This window comes from Mercenaria mercenaria, unplaced genomic scaffold, assembly GCF_021730395.1.
Source record: "Mercenaria mercenaria strain notata unplaced genomic scaffold, MADL_Memer_1 contig_2823, whole genome shotgun sequence".
In the NCBI taxonomy this organism is placed as follows: domain Eukaryota; kingdom Metazoa; phylum Mollusca; class Bivalvia; order Venerida; family Veneridae; genus Mercenaria; species Mercenaria mercenaria.
In genome coordinates this window covers 1-15,828 of record NW_026460906.1, presented here as the reverse complement: position 1 = coordinate 15,828, position 15,828 = coordinate 1, and the positions used below count along the sequence as shown (strand labels likewise).

Genomic DNA, 15,828 nt, shown 5'->3' with positions numbered 1-15,828 from the left:
TCTGACCATCCATAAAAAAAGCTGAACATAGCCTCGCATTGTTGTTGAAGGTTAATTTCTTCGCCACAGTTTTCAGTAGTTTTATCCTTGTTCGTCTCAGATTAATGTCCGCTGGAAATATGTGTAATACAATTGTTCGTCCATCAACAACTTTCCCACGGAAATTCGAACAAACACAACAGTAATGCCTTTTTTCTGCGTTGATTTGATAAAACTTGTAGGAGTCGCCATGTATTTCAGCTGATTTGCTCACCGGAAGTTAAACATTGCATCGAATTTATCTTTTATGTGAAGAGCTCTCTGAAGGGGCGTAACTGAAATCTGTACTTTCCGAACTGGGCTATAGAGGAAAGTTTTCCCCTTTATGTGGTAAAAGTGCTCAGGGTGAACTATTGTCATTACTCACTGTCAGTCTTTCGTTCGTCCATCCACACTTTTATTCAAAAGACATTTCCTCTGAAACTGTTGGTGGAAATTGATGAAACATGGCTTGGATATTTCTTACATGATCTTCTACCAAAATTGTTCAAAAATTTCCATTCCATGTGCCGATCATGGCAGCCGAAAAGAAAATTCTTAACACTCTTCTCTAAAACCGCAAGGCCGAGAGCTTAGATATTTAGCATGTAGCATTGTGTAGTAGTCCTCTCAAATCATGCCCCTATGGTCGAAATTAGCCCTGCCCAGAGGTTCACCTGTTTTACATAGAGTAATATAGGAAATACTTTAAAAATCATCTTCTCGAAAACCTCAAGGCCTAGAACCTAGATATTTGGCTTGACGCTTGGGTAGTGATCCTGTATCATTTAAGTTTGTTTAAATCATATCCTTTGGTTAACATTTTCACCTGTTTTACATAGAGTTATATAGGAAATAATTTAGAAATCATTTTCTCGAAAACCTCAAGCCCTAGAACCTAGATATTTGGCTTGAAGCTTGGGTAGTGATCCTGTATCATTTAAGTTTGTTTAAATCATATCCTTTGGTTCAAATTTGCTCTAGCCATGGGATCACTTGTCTTCTTGTGTAAACTCTCGCGGCCTTAAACTTAGATATTTGGCATAAGCATTGTTTAGAGGTCTACCAAAACATCATATACCCACTTGATCATGATGACCGATTTTATTGCGAATTTTCATAATCTACACCGATTTTATACAAAAAGAGTAACCCATATTTTTATTTCTTGTTCTAGGTTATATGCCAGCATTTTGCAAAGATTTTCTAATGAAGAAGTGAATTTGGCAGTCATCCATCCGACAAGATAACTTTTCAAGATTTTTCTAAAAATATAAAGACAAAGTGGAAAATGATATATGATGTTGGACTCAGCGATAGACCTTCTCTGTGTTACATGAATAAAGTCATTATATATATATATATATTTTATACATAATAATTATACATAAAGGATTTTAATGTGTTTCATGTCAGGAGCCGGTTGGAATGTGAACTGAAGCTAAACTGAAAAAAAAAGAATTCTGATTAAAAATACAAGTCCACCATGACTTTTATCTAAATTCCATGTCAGTATGGCTGTATTCAATTTATTTTTCAGCCTTACTCTTTTTTTTAGGATGGATTTTTATCAGGTTGGCTGTTTTTCTGTCTAATTTAAATATTTCACGTAAAATTCGAGCCTGAAAGTGTTCTTTAGATGTATTAAAATTGTTAAAAATAGAATTAAGGTTAAAACATTCCATCTTGATTCCACCCTTACTTTTATCTAAATTCCATGTCAGTTTGCCTGTATGTGAACTTTTCTCTTGAGTTTCCAGCCTTGAAATATTTCAGTATGGCTTTTTATCAGGGTAGATGTTTTTTTATACATAATAATTATACATAAAGGATTTTAATGTGTTTCATGTCAGGAGCCGGTTGGAATGTGAACTGAAGCTAAACTGAAACAAAAAAAGAATTCTGGTTAAAAATACAAGTCCACCATGACTTTTATCTAAATTCCATGTCAGTATGGCTGTATTCAATTTATTTTCAGCCTTATTTTTTTTCAGGATGGATTTTTATCAGGTTGGATGTTTTTCTGTCTAATTTAAATATTTCACGTAAAATTCGAGCCTGAAAGTGTTCTTTAGATGTATTAAAACTGTTAAAAATAGAATTAAGGTTAAAACATTCCATCTTGATTCCACCCTTACTTTTATCTAAATTCCATGTCAGTTTGCCTGTATTCCATGTGAACTTTTCTCTTGAGTTTCCAGCCTTGAAATTTTTCAGTATTGCTTTTTATCAGGGTAGATGTTTTTCTGTCTAATTTAGATTTTTCATGTGAAAGTTTAATCTCAATTTGTTCTTCAGTTATATTAAAGATGTTTAAAAATGTAATTCTGGTTGTTCTGCAGTATGAGAAATTGCAACCTGATATTTTCTCAATAATCCATCTACAGGCAGTTAGTTATACGTGTGGATCATTTCGTTACAATAATGATCATATGGCATCTTTCCAGCTTTTTGAGATGGAGGAACCCAAGGTGCCCCAACATGCATTTTGTGTATTTGTGTTATACACTTAGCACGTTGAAGAACCAGACTGTCAATTCGCAATGAGCTAGGCTAAGTAAGCCGAACAAGCCTGTATCTAAAAGGATTTCTCTCTGTCTGTTCTGGGGGGCTTTATCTCACTCTGTCCGTCTGGTCAGATCACTCTGTGTCTGTACTAGTAGAGGATAATTCTCGCGGCCTTTGTGGCTGCGTTTGCTATATGTAAAGCCCCTTTGAACGTGTTTATCATGAAAATGGCTCTATATAAATCTGGTATAATAATTATTATTTTTATTATTATTTCATCACGAGCGGACACCTGGATAGAACCACCGACCTTCAGTAAGTTTGCTAGAGGTTATCTCACATGAAGAATTCAACGCCTTAAGTAAGCTCGAACTTATGTAGGTAAGGGGCAAGTGATTTGAAGTCAACAACCTTAACCACTCTCAGATCGTTTTTAATCGCAGATATGAACTTACAATCTTAATTCATTATGAGCTAGCATTTTCCTAAGATACTGTTTGAATTTCAATTCGGCGTGCAAAATAATAGGGGACATTGATCGGATAAATCCAGGTCCAGCAGTCATTACAAGTGTGCATGTTCACCTGATAAATGAAATAAATAAATCTGAGGTTAGTCTCGGGATTTTAGCGAACCTCTGACCGATTAGAATGATATAACAGTTTACTGCACAAAAATATCAACAGAGCTAAGAAAGAAAAAATTTAAATCCAAAACTAGAATGGACATTTTGAGGGTAGAAAAAATTAAATGAACATGTAAAAGTGCAATAGAAAGATCTCTTTGGTTTGTTTTAAATGATTGGGGATATAATATTATTAATAGTTTTCTAGGATTACTAAAATAGTGTCATTGTTTGAAAATGTCTGAAAGTAAAGATTTGTTTTACAAATATAAAGGTGGCAAAGAAATACAGAAAGAATGTAGTGACTACATAAATGATGAAGGCAGACTTGATGACGGAGATGCATTTGTTAGTACTGCAGGAAAGTTAAAGGCAGATTCGATCGTACACGTAAGGGGACCAGTTTGGCAGGGAGGCATGATGAAGGAAGATGAGATGTTAACAGAAGCTGTGTTAAAGTGTCTTCGGCAAGCTTCTGCAAGACGTCGTGCATCTGTTGCGATACCTGCGATATGTTGCGGCGCATTTGGGTGAGGAATTGTTTATACTGATCTCCATTTGCCACAAATAGTGATATGAATTTTAAACCGCTTAATCATTGGCAGTTTGACATTTTCAAATCTTTGTTGTTTTGTTTCCCAACATTTTCAAACATACAAAACAGCTACATCCGTTTTCCTACTTGACCAGTCCATAACACATTTTTCCAAACAAAACAAAAGATCCAATAAACACTGTCAGTAAACGCTACCAAAACCATGGGGACTTGTTCAAATTGTCAAATAAACACTACCAACTTTAATCATGTTCCAATTTCACTTGCAAATGAGCTAATGGTTCGCTAATTAACATAAATGTGTCATTAAAACATGCAAATAGAACGCATAATAGACCGATTAATGGGACGCATAATAAAATGCTTAATGGATCACTGAATAGATCGCATAAAAGATCGCTTAATTGATATTATAACATTATAATGTAATGCATAACAGATCGTTTAGTGACCAACACGATATGTCTTGCACAACTTTCAGACCCCTACCTCAAAGGTCAAAATCACACTTTACTGTCAAATGTTAACATGGCATGAACAGGATCTGATTCATGTCTGGTACATAACTCTGTCATTCATTAAGGTTCCCAATGATATGACGACATGTCATGCAGAAATCCCGGACCATAGGCTCAAAGGTCCAGGTAACAATTGCAGGCCAAAAGTCCTTAGGGCTTTATTTCCTGTCCGGTACATATCTCTGCCATCCATGAAGGTATTTTAATATTACTTGGCACAAATGTTCCCAATGATAAGACGACATTTCATGCACAAAACCCGGACAACTAGCTCAAAGGTCAAGATCACAATTGGAGGTCAAAGGTCAAAAGACTTTTTTTTCTGTCCGGTCAAGAACTATCATCTGTCATCTATCAAGGGATTTTAATATTTCTTGGCACAAATGTTTTCACATGATGAGACAATGTGTCGTATGCAACACTCAGAACCCTAGCTTAAAGGTCAAGGTCACACTTCTATAAAATGTCTAGGGGACTTTTCTCCTGCCCAGTGTATAACGTTTTCATGCGAAACAGGATTTTAATATTACTTGGCACAAGTATTCTCCGGATGAGACAATGTGTCATTGGCCAAACCAAGGCCCTTAGCTGCAAGGTCAAGGTCACACTTTGAATGCAACGGCCAAAGGGGCTTTTTTCCTGTCCAGTCTGTAACTCAACAGTCCTTAAATGGATTTTAATATTACTTTGCACAAATGTTCACCACCATAAGACGGAGTGTCATGTGCAAGAACCTGATCCCTAGGACTGAGGTCAATGTCACACATAGAGGTCAAAGGTCAGACACAAGAATGACGTGGTCTGGAACATTTATTCTTCATGCATGGATTTTGATATAATATGGCATAAATGTTTACTATGAGACGAATTGTTAGGACTAAGGTCAAGGTCACACCTAGAGGTCAAATGTCAAAGTCAAGAATGACTGTCCGGACCATTTTTTCATGCATGGACGGATTTTGATGTTATTTGGCACAAATATTCACCACCATGAGGCACTCATTTTTAAAGACTTAGGTCCCTTTGTTTTTTGGTATAAATAGCTTATATTGTAACTTATGCATTACAGGCCGTAGGGAAAAATCGAGACCAGTTTTCTGTGGTACAACATGCATGTTACATCTAATTTTTAGGTGTATTTTGACCAATCCCTACCTAGCAAAGATTTTTGTGTGGAGTTATATTATATAGAATTTTTCGGATAAATTTCCCTTTGATTTCACTTCTACCTTTTTTATAATCAACCAAAAATGCCATATGAAAACAACTGTAGGTTTTTATGTATACAAATTATAATCCAAGTGTTTTATTATAACATATTGTAATAATATAGTACAATATTGTTTATACATTAACACACATCATTGCCAGATATCAGTTCATTGTGTTATACAGCAACAGTGAACATTAGGTGCCTTCCAGTAGGGGACTTTGTATTTCATGACAATACTTCATTCACTTGCTGAAATAACTTTGCAAAAACATTCACTACTACAAGACAATGTTTCATGTGCAAAGTTCAAGATCGAAGGCACCAGAGTAAAGATTCTTTCTTGTTTGTACATGAACTTACAAGGACTTTTCTTTTATATCATAAAGTATGATAAATGAGTTTTTCATCTAATTTAAAAATGGAAAGATAATTGGTATTTATATATAAAACGTGTTTACAATTGTAAACCTAGAAAATGCAAACCGAGGCTCGAATTACAACGTCATTTTATATAGAAATAAAACAACATTATTATAATTGCAATACATAAGGTTGATAGATAGACAGTACAGCTTTGTATTCATTAACTTTCACTCCCGTGTGATTTAAAATCAAGTTTCCTCAGTACCATATAAATATCGTGCATTCATTTGATTACCAATAAACTCGCTTTAAAGTGATAAAATATTTCATTACATTTTTATTACTTTGTTCTTTCTAAGGGGCTCCGTGGCCGAGTGGTTATGGTCACTGACTTTAAATCAAAGTCTCCTCACCGATGTGAGTTAGAGCCTCACTCGGGGCGTTGAATGCCTCATGTGAGGAAGCCATCCATCTGGCTTACGGAAGGTCAGTGGTTCTACCTAGGTGCCCGCATGTGATGAAATAATGCTCGGGAGTGGAAGGGGGGGGGGGGGGGGGGCACCTGGGATCTTCCTCCACCATTAAAGCCGGAAAGTCGCTATATGGACTATAATTGTGTCCGTGCGACGTTAAACCCAACAAAATAAATGAGCCGTGCCATGAGAAAACCAACATAGTGGGTTTGCGACCATCATGGATCCAGACCAGCCTGTGCATCCGCGCAGTCTGGTCAGGATCCATGCTCTTCGCTAACAGTTTCTCTAATTCCAATAGGCTTTGAAAGCGAACAGCATGGATCCTGACCAGACTGCGCGGATGCAAACCCACTATGTTGGTTTTCTGATGGCACGGCTTAAATATCTTTTTTCTTTGTAATTCAAATGTCACAAATAAATTTTTAAAAATCAGATATTAACATTTGAAGGCATTCACCGATTGTAGATTTCAAACATCATAACATCTTCATGAATGCATTGATATATAGCTATGATTTATAAAGGTTTTTAATGTGTTACTCCTCTTACTTTGATAATGTTGTATTTGCATGTAAAATTGTCCTTAGGCGGTTGATGTTAGTAACTGTTACAATTTCTTATTGCATTACAAGTTCAGTCCGTTTTTGCATGAATCGATATTTAGGCGACACCAAAACATTTTGAATGTGAAGCATCTTTTGATAAACTTGTTGCGTATTTTTGTTCATACGTTAACGACCTGCTTTCTTAACATGTAACAATGCATTGATATTTTTACAGATATCCTATATTGAAAGCCACCTCAGCAATAGTGGAAGCTATAAAGATCTTCTTTCGTGAAGTTAAAGAAAGCACCGTGACAGACATATACTTATGTGATCAGAACGTAAAAGCAGTTGAAGCATTTAACGAAGCTCTTAGAAGAGTATTTGGGGCAACAAATTATCAGAAGTTCACTCTAAAACAGAATGACAGGCCACAACCGACTCCTAGAAAGTTCATGGATATCTGTAAGACTGTTTTCAAGTGTTGTTTCCCTAATTTGCCCTATTTGCCACATTGCTGGAAATAATTAGATTGATAGGTAAAAATAGTCTTAGATTTTATTCTTTACATATAACTTATGTTTTGCAAGTCCAGATGTTGAAAATTGAAAAACAAAGAAGTTATTTTAACGCAAAAGAACCAAAGTTCTTTTACAAGGAAAGGTTATAAATCATTTTATATCTTATCAGTTTTGTAGACATAATTCATTGAAATTTTTCATTTTGTTGTGATGTTATCCTTGTTAGATAGTGGTCTTAGTGTGCAGTGTATTTTAAGATATTACGGGTATGTATTTATAAGCTAACGCAGCAGTAGTTATACAGTAAATGTGCCATATGTAATAATCAAAATATCTGTCAACTGATTACAAGTGCGCATTAAACGAAAATTAACGAAGTTTTATTGACCACAAAATTTTCGTAATATTATTTTTAGAACGATGCCCTGTACCATAAATTATTTTTATTGTATTCATTGTATTGTATTGTATTAAGTTCTGTAAACTATTGTACTAAAAATATCGTCATAAAACCATTCTAATTAACATTTATTAGAAAATTGAAAATAAAACACCATTCCATATCAATTCATACGTTCAATATACATCACCTGGATAACAGTGACCCTCGTTGCTTTATATAGACAATAAAGACTTTTTCTGTCAGTTTCAAATCAGGTGACCACACCCGTGAGTGGTTTTAGTAAGTTATCAGAAAACCAGTTTATACCTGTTGGAAATCCAGGAACACATACACGACAATGCATGACAGCGCTACTGTTAAAAGACTTTGTTAGTGTCAAGAAATCAAGTGCCGTAATGTTAATGTTTATATGTATATATCAGAAACTTCAGTTGCAGGATTGTGGAGTCGAGCAGAAGCAGATGATGATCAGTGTGGCAGACCGACAGGAAAGAAAAAGACAAAGACGGACCCTAATGCAGTCACATTTATTATTCTTTCTTTGTCCGAAGATACAATCAACCAAGCTATTAAGAAATTGGAAAGCTGCATCGAAAAAGAATTCCACGTTAAATGCTTTGAGGACAGTATAATAATGAAAATGGATACAAATCAGGTAAGGATTTTCATTTGTAATTGTAATCAGTGCTTTAATATGAACACTGCACGTTTTCGTTGAAACATGACATAACGTTGACAGACACTTAATTCACACACACTCTCGATTATTTGGCGAGCAGGTTAACATACTTGGTATTAAGTTGGTATCCGGATATGTTCGGCACAGGATGCTATGTTCTGACGCAAGATCGATACATTGATATGAAAACTTCAGAGAATGTTAGTATTCTCAAAATTTTGATCTATAAAACAAATAACGAGTAAATTCGCCTCACTAGCATTATCATGTAATAACTAAAGGTAATTTAAAATCCTGAAAAGATGTCATTTTAAGTGAAAACGGCGAAGTTAAATGTTAGACTTTACGCCAATTTCAGAAAGTATAAAGTTTATAACAAAATGTTTTTGAAAATATTACTAAACAAAGACATTATCTTTATGGACTGTATCTATTAATCAATAACCTGTCATCCTTCCAAATTATAATGTCTAAAACGGTGTTTTAGAGGAGGTTTTCAAGTTTGGAATACACCATAAAAATGAAAACAGGCGATGTTTGGCGCAGGATGAAAATTTTTATGCGATATTCGGGAACAAATTATTGTAAACTTTATTACAGATAGCGCAATGACCGTTTTTGACGCTGACGGGCAGATTGTTTATAACTATTATATTCAGCAGGATTAGGACGTGTATATTTAAGAATATACAGCCAGTTGTTAGTGATGCACTTTCTAAATACATGTATTGCTGCCCTATAGTGTTTTGTTATCATTCAGAAAATTGAGATATTGATATCCCTCGGATTGGGAAAAGCCTGCCTTTCAGCCAGCGAACATATATCAGGTTAATCTATATTCATTGAAATTATTATTGATATTTGTTTATTATTCTTGATATTTTCTAGTGCTTAAACATGAATGCCGACCTATACTCAGCAAATTTATCACCACCAATAAAGAGTTCAATTTGTATCCAACTTTCCAGAGTTTTAATGTCATGTCCTGTATGTATATGATTTAGGACAAACTAACTCTATCTGCTAAATATGTATATAGGAACACGTAGATCGTACATTAGAGCGTTCAATACATACAGCAATTATTTATGATCAAGTTTAAAACAACCTGCTCCCGAACAAAATTTTTATCCTGCGCCAAACATCGCCTTTTTTCATGTATATGGTGTATTTCAAATTTAAAAATCAACACTAAAACACCGACTTAGACATCATGATTTGCAGGGCTGTCATCGGTAGAAATGAAATCGATGTATCAACGCTAATTTTTGTCGATCGATTATCGATTCCCATTTTCAAAAATCGATATTTTACAGAGAAAAAAAATCCTGATAAACACTCAGACCCTCGAAAACAACTTAAGTTCACAAAGTTATAAATTTTGAAAAAGGAAAAAGAGAAGTGAAGGCAAAATAAAACTGAAAGAAGTTATTAATTTTTATTTATTTCTTTTATTTCATAAATACAAATACAACACAATCAAACATTAATATAAAACGTGGGCAATAAAACTAAAAATAGCATTTACAGGAAGGTATATAGTAAGCATATGAACAAATAGGCTGTCAATCTAACTTAATAATCGATATATCGATGTATCGTCGATATTTGTCTTCTGATATATCGGTATCGTCGATATGCTTAAGAACCAATCAATGACAGCCCTAATGATTTGGAAGGATGACAAGGAAAAGATTGGTAAACATAGTCCATGAAATTATTGGCTTTGGTGTTCAATATTTTCAAAGAATTGTGGCTGTAAACTTTATAATTGCCGAAATTGACGTAAAGTTTAACATTTAACCATGCCATTTTCCCCTAAAATGGCATCTTTTCAGGCTTTTAAATCGGCTCAGGAAACTTTATTTATTACATGATAAGGCTAGTGAGGTGCTTTAATTGGTTGTTTGCTTTAAAAAAATGTAATTAGAAGAGTACTAACCCCACTAAAGTTTTCAGATCAATATATCTATCCTGCGCCGAATATAGCAGCCTGCGCCGAACATATGCGGTTACCTAGTTTGAATAAGTGCACTACCGAGATATTTCATGGGACATGTTACTTTCCGTATTTCTGTTAACACTGTTACAAGTTAAATGTTAATACAATAAAGTAGTATAGAGTGATTGGACATAAACTGCAGGCGAGTTATGTTAGGGTATGTCTGTACAAGAAATTGAAGAATTTTCATGCAGGCACACCAACATTCAAAAATTGAAAAAATGCCGGTGTAATGAAGCATTTCGACCCCCATAGAATAATGACCCCCTGGTCATTATTCTATAGAAAAAGTGACCTCCGGTCATAGTATTATGACCTCCAGATCATAGTACTATGACTCCCCCACGTGAAGTAAACTGAACCTCACGAAGAATATTGACTCCCATAAAAAAACGACACCCGGTCATTTGGTCAAATTTAGTGATCTAAGGCCTAATTGCTGCATTTTATGCCCCCACTCGGGGGAGGGGGGCATATAAATTTGCCCTTGTCCGTCCGTTCGTCCTTCCGTTTGACCATTAGCCACAGATACCATCACTTGACACAGAAATCAGAGCATTCCGCAACGGGAAAAGGGATTCTATTTCTAGACGCTGTATCTTGGGGTATTCAATTTTTTTACAGGAAAATAACAATTCACAATACGTTCACAAAACACACCAGTGTCAATAATCCCTGCAAACTTCGGTATGAAGTAATTCTTCAGAAGAAAACTGCACAAGAAACTGCTAGCATAGAACTTAGTATTAATAGAAGTTGCAATACTTAGCAGTGGCAGTAAAGTACGGTAGCGACAACAATAGAAAGTAGTAGTAGTAGTAGTAGTAGTAGTAGTAGTAGTGGCAGTGGCAGTGGCAGTGGCAGCAGCAGCAGCAGCAGAGGAATAAGTGACAGCAGCAACAGCAGCAGGAGAAGAAGAGGTAGATGTACAAGACGTATTAGTGGAAGCAGGTATAGTAGTATCAGAAGTAGCAGTTGTAGTAGTAGTAGTAGTAGAAGTAGTAGTAGTAGTAGTAGAAGAAGAAGAAGAAGTACATGTAGTAATAGTAATAGAAGCAGCGGCACCAGTAGTAGTAGTACAATCAAAATGTAAACTATTGGCAATGGAGGGTATTAGAGTTGTAGATCTAGTAAAATTGTCCGTTATGTTTGGTGGGGATCACTTTAAATAGATATTATCGTCGAAAGTCTTTTTAGGAGCAGGTGTTTTACACGGAAAGAGTAACATTTTTAAATAGAATAATGTCCGGAAATCGATATTGTATGAGAGTTCGAATGTAGTAATTTCGGCAGTGAGTATTTTACATGGAAGGAGTCACTTTTTCTATAGAATAATAACCGGGGTCGTTATTCTATGAGATTCGAAGAGAGTCGTCTTTAGGGAGTCAGTATTTTACTTGGAGGGGTCAGTTTTTCTATAGAATAATGACCGGGGGGTCGTTATTCTATAGAGTTTTCAAAGGGAGTCAGTTTTTTATAAGGGGAGTCAATATTTTACAGGAAAGGAGTCATATTTTCTATAGAATAATGACCGGGGTCGTTATTCTATGGGGTCGAAATACTTCATAATACTTCATTACACCGGCTATCAAAGCTATTGCAGTTGATTGCGGCCAAAATCAAGCTTAGATTGTAGCTTTGTTCGAAAGGTACAATAATCCAAGCTTGATAAAGATCAATCAAGTTTTACTGTTCTCTTTTTGAAGCCTTCAAATTCCTTTATATAGGTTACTGACCGTTCCAAGGCGGTGCCTTTAGTTTTAACTTGTTTTCTGTATTTTGTGTTGTGTATTTTATCATGTCTCTTGTTAAGGTTTCTTTCCTCTTTCTCCTCACTCCACTTATCGCCTCCATTCTTTCCCTTCGCTTTCTTGTTTAGCAATCCCTCTCGCTTTACTATAAGTAAGTTATCGTGCTCACCTGAATTTGCCTGCGCTTGTGCGCTTGTGCGATGCCCTACAGTGTTGTTACAGTTTACTTGCCTGTTTAGCTATGCTAGTTATTTGTTTTATGTGTGACTGTGTAATTTGTCTTTGTTGGATGTTTGAAGCAACCCGTCTGAAATATTTTTCCATTACAACTTCTTTTTTGTTGTGGGCCTACTATGTAAATGCGTGGCTCTGGGGTTGTGTTTTTGGTGTTCTGTGCTTCCGAGAAATCTACCATTACCTATTATCTTTTGGTAAATGAATGTCTGTGGTTTACGTTGTAGTGTAACAGTGATCAAGGAACGTAGCACTCCCTTTGAATATTCATCCTTGTTCTGCTTTCCCCTTCAACCCCTCCCATACCCCCTTTCTACCCCTTACATCTATATTTTGCATAGAATTGAAATGTACTTATTGGATTTTTGAAGCAACCCGTCCGTTTTATTTTTCAGTTACAGCTTCCTTTTGCTGTGGGCCTACCTTCTTTGCAAGTGCGTAGCTCTGAGGCTCTTTGTGGTGCTCTTTGCTTCCGAGAAATCTACCCTTACCTGTTATCTTTTTCAAAATGGTGCTATAGACCAAGTTTAAACTATACAGTTCATAAGAAAAACTCATTTTAGTACCTAGGTTGTTCCCCTTGAAAATAAACCAATAGTTAAATATTGATTTCCCTGCTGATAAATCTTTGTGTGAAAGATTCTATATGAAAACTATTTTCAATGATTAATTTCAATTAAAACATTGTCATGACGTCACTCCTTTGTTCTCGCTGTACTGTATTTTTAATATTGGACTGCTTTCAATGGGACTTAGTTCAGTATTTTCCACGTGGAGTCCAATATTATTTTAATATTGGACTGTGTATTTAATATTGGACTGCACGAGGAAAACGATTTATATACAAAATCAATGTCTTCGTGTAGTCCAATATTTATCAATACATGTAGCGTAATTCCATATAGAAATATTGTAATCAATTGAAAGCAGTCCAATAAAATAACACAGTACTGATAATAAAAGGGAAAATTAATATCAAAATTAAATTTTATGTATAGATCTAGATACAAAATTTTAAAAATAGCATTATACATATATGTATTCTGCATGCGTCAACGTAGTCTTACTCCTTAAACGACGTTTCCCTAGAGCAATAATTTCTTCCAGATGAAATGTCATCAATACTTTTCAAGTAATGCTCCGGAAAAAGCCTTATTTTGTATAATAAAGGGAGATAATCCAACAGCTAGGTAAGGTAGAGCTATGGTTCTTTGACACTGCTCTTTGATTGCTCTATGATTATGTGAAATTTTAATAAAATGCCGTTAATACCTTTTAAGTTATACAACGGACGGACGGGCGGACGGACGGAAAGACGCACAAAGTGTCAACCAAAGTGCTCGCCCTTCGGGAAGCATAAAAATAATAGTAATACTAATTTGCGATATACGAAAATTAGGTGAAGCATTGCATCATCGTATACATGGCTCATATTTTGTTATGTCACATTCCACATTTCCCGTATTTATCCGTTCATCTGTACATAGAAAAAACTAAACAAATGCTTACACGTTAATGTTCATGTAAACCCCTGAAAATGATATGAGCCGCGCCGTGGGAAAACGAACAGAGTGCGTTTGCGACCAGCATGGATCAAGATTAGCCTGCGCATCCACATAGTCTGGGCAGGATTCATACTGTTCGATAACAGTTTGTCTAATGGCATTTGGCTTTGAAAAGGAACAACATGGATCCTGGCCAGACTGCGCAGGCTGGTCGCAAAACCAATATGTTGGTTTTCTTATGGTGCAGCTCATAGATTTGTTGGGTATTGACAGTTACAGTTTATGTTTATTTAAGTATTACATCCGTGTTGAAAAAAAAACTGTAAAAAAAAAAACAACAGGATGTTCATTTAAAAAAAATAAACGTTTATGCACCCTACGTAGAATAAATTGCCTTTATTACTTGTATTTGAAGCCAGTGTGAAGCATTTGCTCACATTTGTTCAGTCTGTGAGATGGCCTATTCGGAAAGAAAATGGAACTGCAATTAAGGGACACATGTACTTGCATGAACCTTAGTTTTGTCGAAATATCTTTTAATTTTGTACTCGTATATTCTATTTCATTCTATGCTATTTTATGAAATACTGAGATTTTAGTGAAAATAAATCTAATAGATTCAAAGTGAATGATATTAAATATATTTTTCAGTATTTCAGTTGGGACTACATTAAACATCCGTTGTAATAATAACAACATAAACACGAGTAGCTTCGAGTGCATCAATAAAAATCATACTGAAAGCAAGTTTTCCTTAGTTTTCTGCATCCACCTCGCCACTATGCGTCTAAAGGAACGAAAATAATATGATTTGGACTTACCAGTAGCTGTATCCGATAATATATTAAAATGTCTGTTCTGTAAGTCTTCTTGCACTAAATTTGAAGATTTTCGGGCAAGTTCATGTACAACCCAACAAAAACTGTCATTGAACTAATAAATCACAACAGTATATTGTCAGGCGTGTAAACAAACAACCCATTTTCTCATTCAGTGCACATGCAGCATTCATTTTCTCCAGCTGTCCGATTTCAACTATACTTTCAGTGAAACATTATCATAATCCGCCATACCCTTGTAATTTTTAACACAAAGAAAGTTTCCTTGTACACATTTAAATAAAAAAACATAATCACTTTATCCTAGCCATGAATTAAAATAAATCCTTTCTAAAATGTCACAAAATTTATCTCCTCCCGCCGCCACTCATGAGAATACTACTGCTTATTCCGTACATCAGTGTACATGTGTAAACACAATTAATAGCATCACGAGAATCCCGGGCTAACGAAAGTACAATATCACGAAGGCGAGAAACCCGAGAAAAACGCAATCGTGCATTATGAGAAAAACGTGCGTAAAATTGTCATGAGGATCTACAGGGTATTTCATAATCATATAGTAACTTTTATTAAATGCATTAATGTGAATAAAAACCGAATTAATTCAAAAATATTTTACGTCAATGGTTTATACGTAATTTTTTATAGGTTATGTCATAAAAACAATCTTTTAAGTAAGATATAAGCCTCAAACGATCCAATATGTAAAATACTGGACGGTCCGAAAAGCGCTTCGGACAGTCCAGTATTTTACATATTGGATCGTTTTCGTCTTATATCCTATACATATGTCTTTTAATTTGTGTTTTTTTAGTAGATATACACCCAAGTTTTTAATTTCTTTTACTTAAGAGGCAAATAAATAATATTTTCTTAAACACGACAACTTATCTTTGATTTTATGAACATTACGACAGTATATTTATAATTGCAATAGGGGTAACATTTACTTGCTTCCATTTAACGTCAAAGTTTATCAAAAAATTAACAATTGTTGAATTTCTTAGATCGCTTATGTCACGTTAACGGTGTCCATTTAAAAAACTCCATATATCATCTATTGAGGATT

The 15,828-nt window shown here is 35.0% G+C and overlaps 1 protein-coding gene across 6 annotated transcripts in view; it reads left to right on the top strand.

Annotated features, from left to right (window-relative positions):
- The window catches only part of LOC128552464 (uncharacterized), a 69,898-nt gene extending 61,419 nt beyond the window's left edge, over positions 1-8,479 (top strand). For 2 of the 6 annotated variants that reach the window (XR_008369083.1, XR_008369082.1), the window contains one exon: positions 1,196-3,356. Coding sequence is in view for 1 of the 6 variants with exons in the window: in XM_053533503.1 (XP_053389478.1) it covers positions 3,426-3,681; positions 7,058-7,287; positions 8,178-8,464 (773 nt within the window). In the remaining 5 variants the exon portion in view is untranslated. Of the gene's footprint in view, positions 1-1,195; positions 3,357-3,425; positions 3,682-7,057; positions 7,288-8,177 lie in introns of those variants that run through there. The other 4 variants (XR_008369086.1, XR_008369085.1, XM_053533503.1 and 1 more) reach the window with 3 other exon arrangements.
- Positions 8,480-15,828: the final 7,349 nt, after the last annotated feature.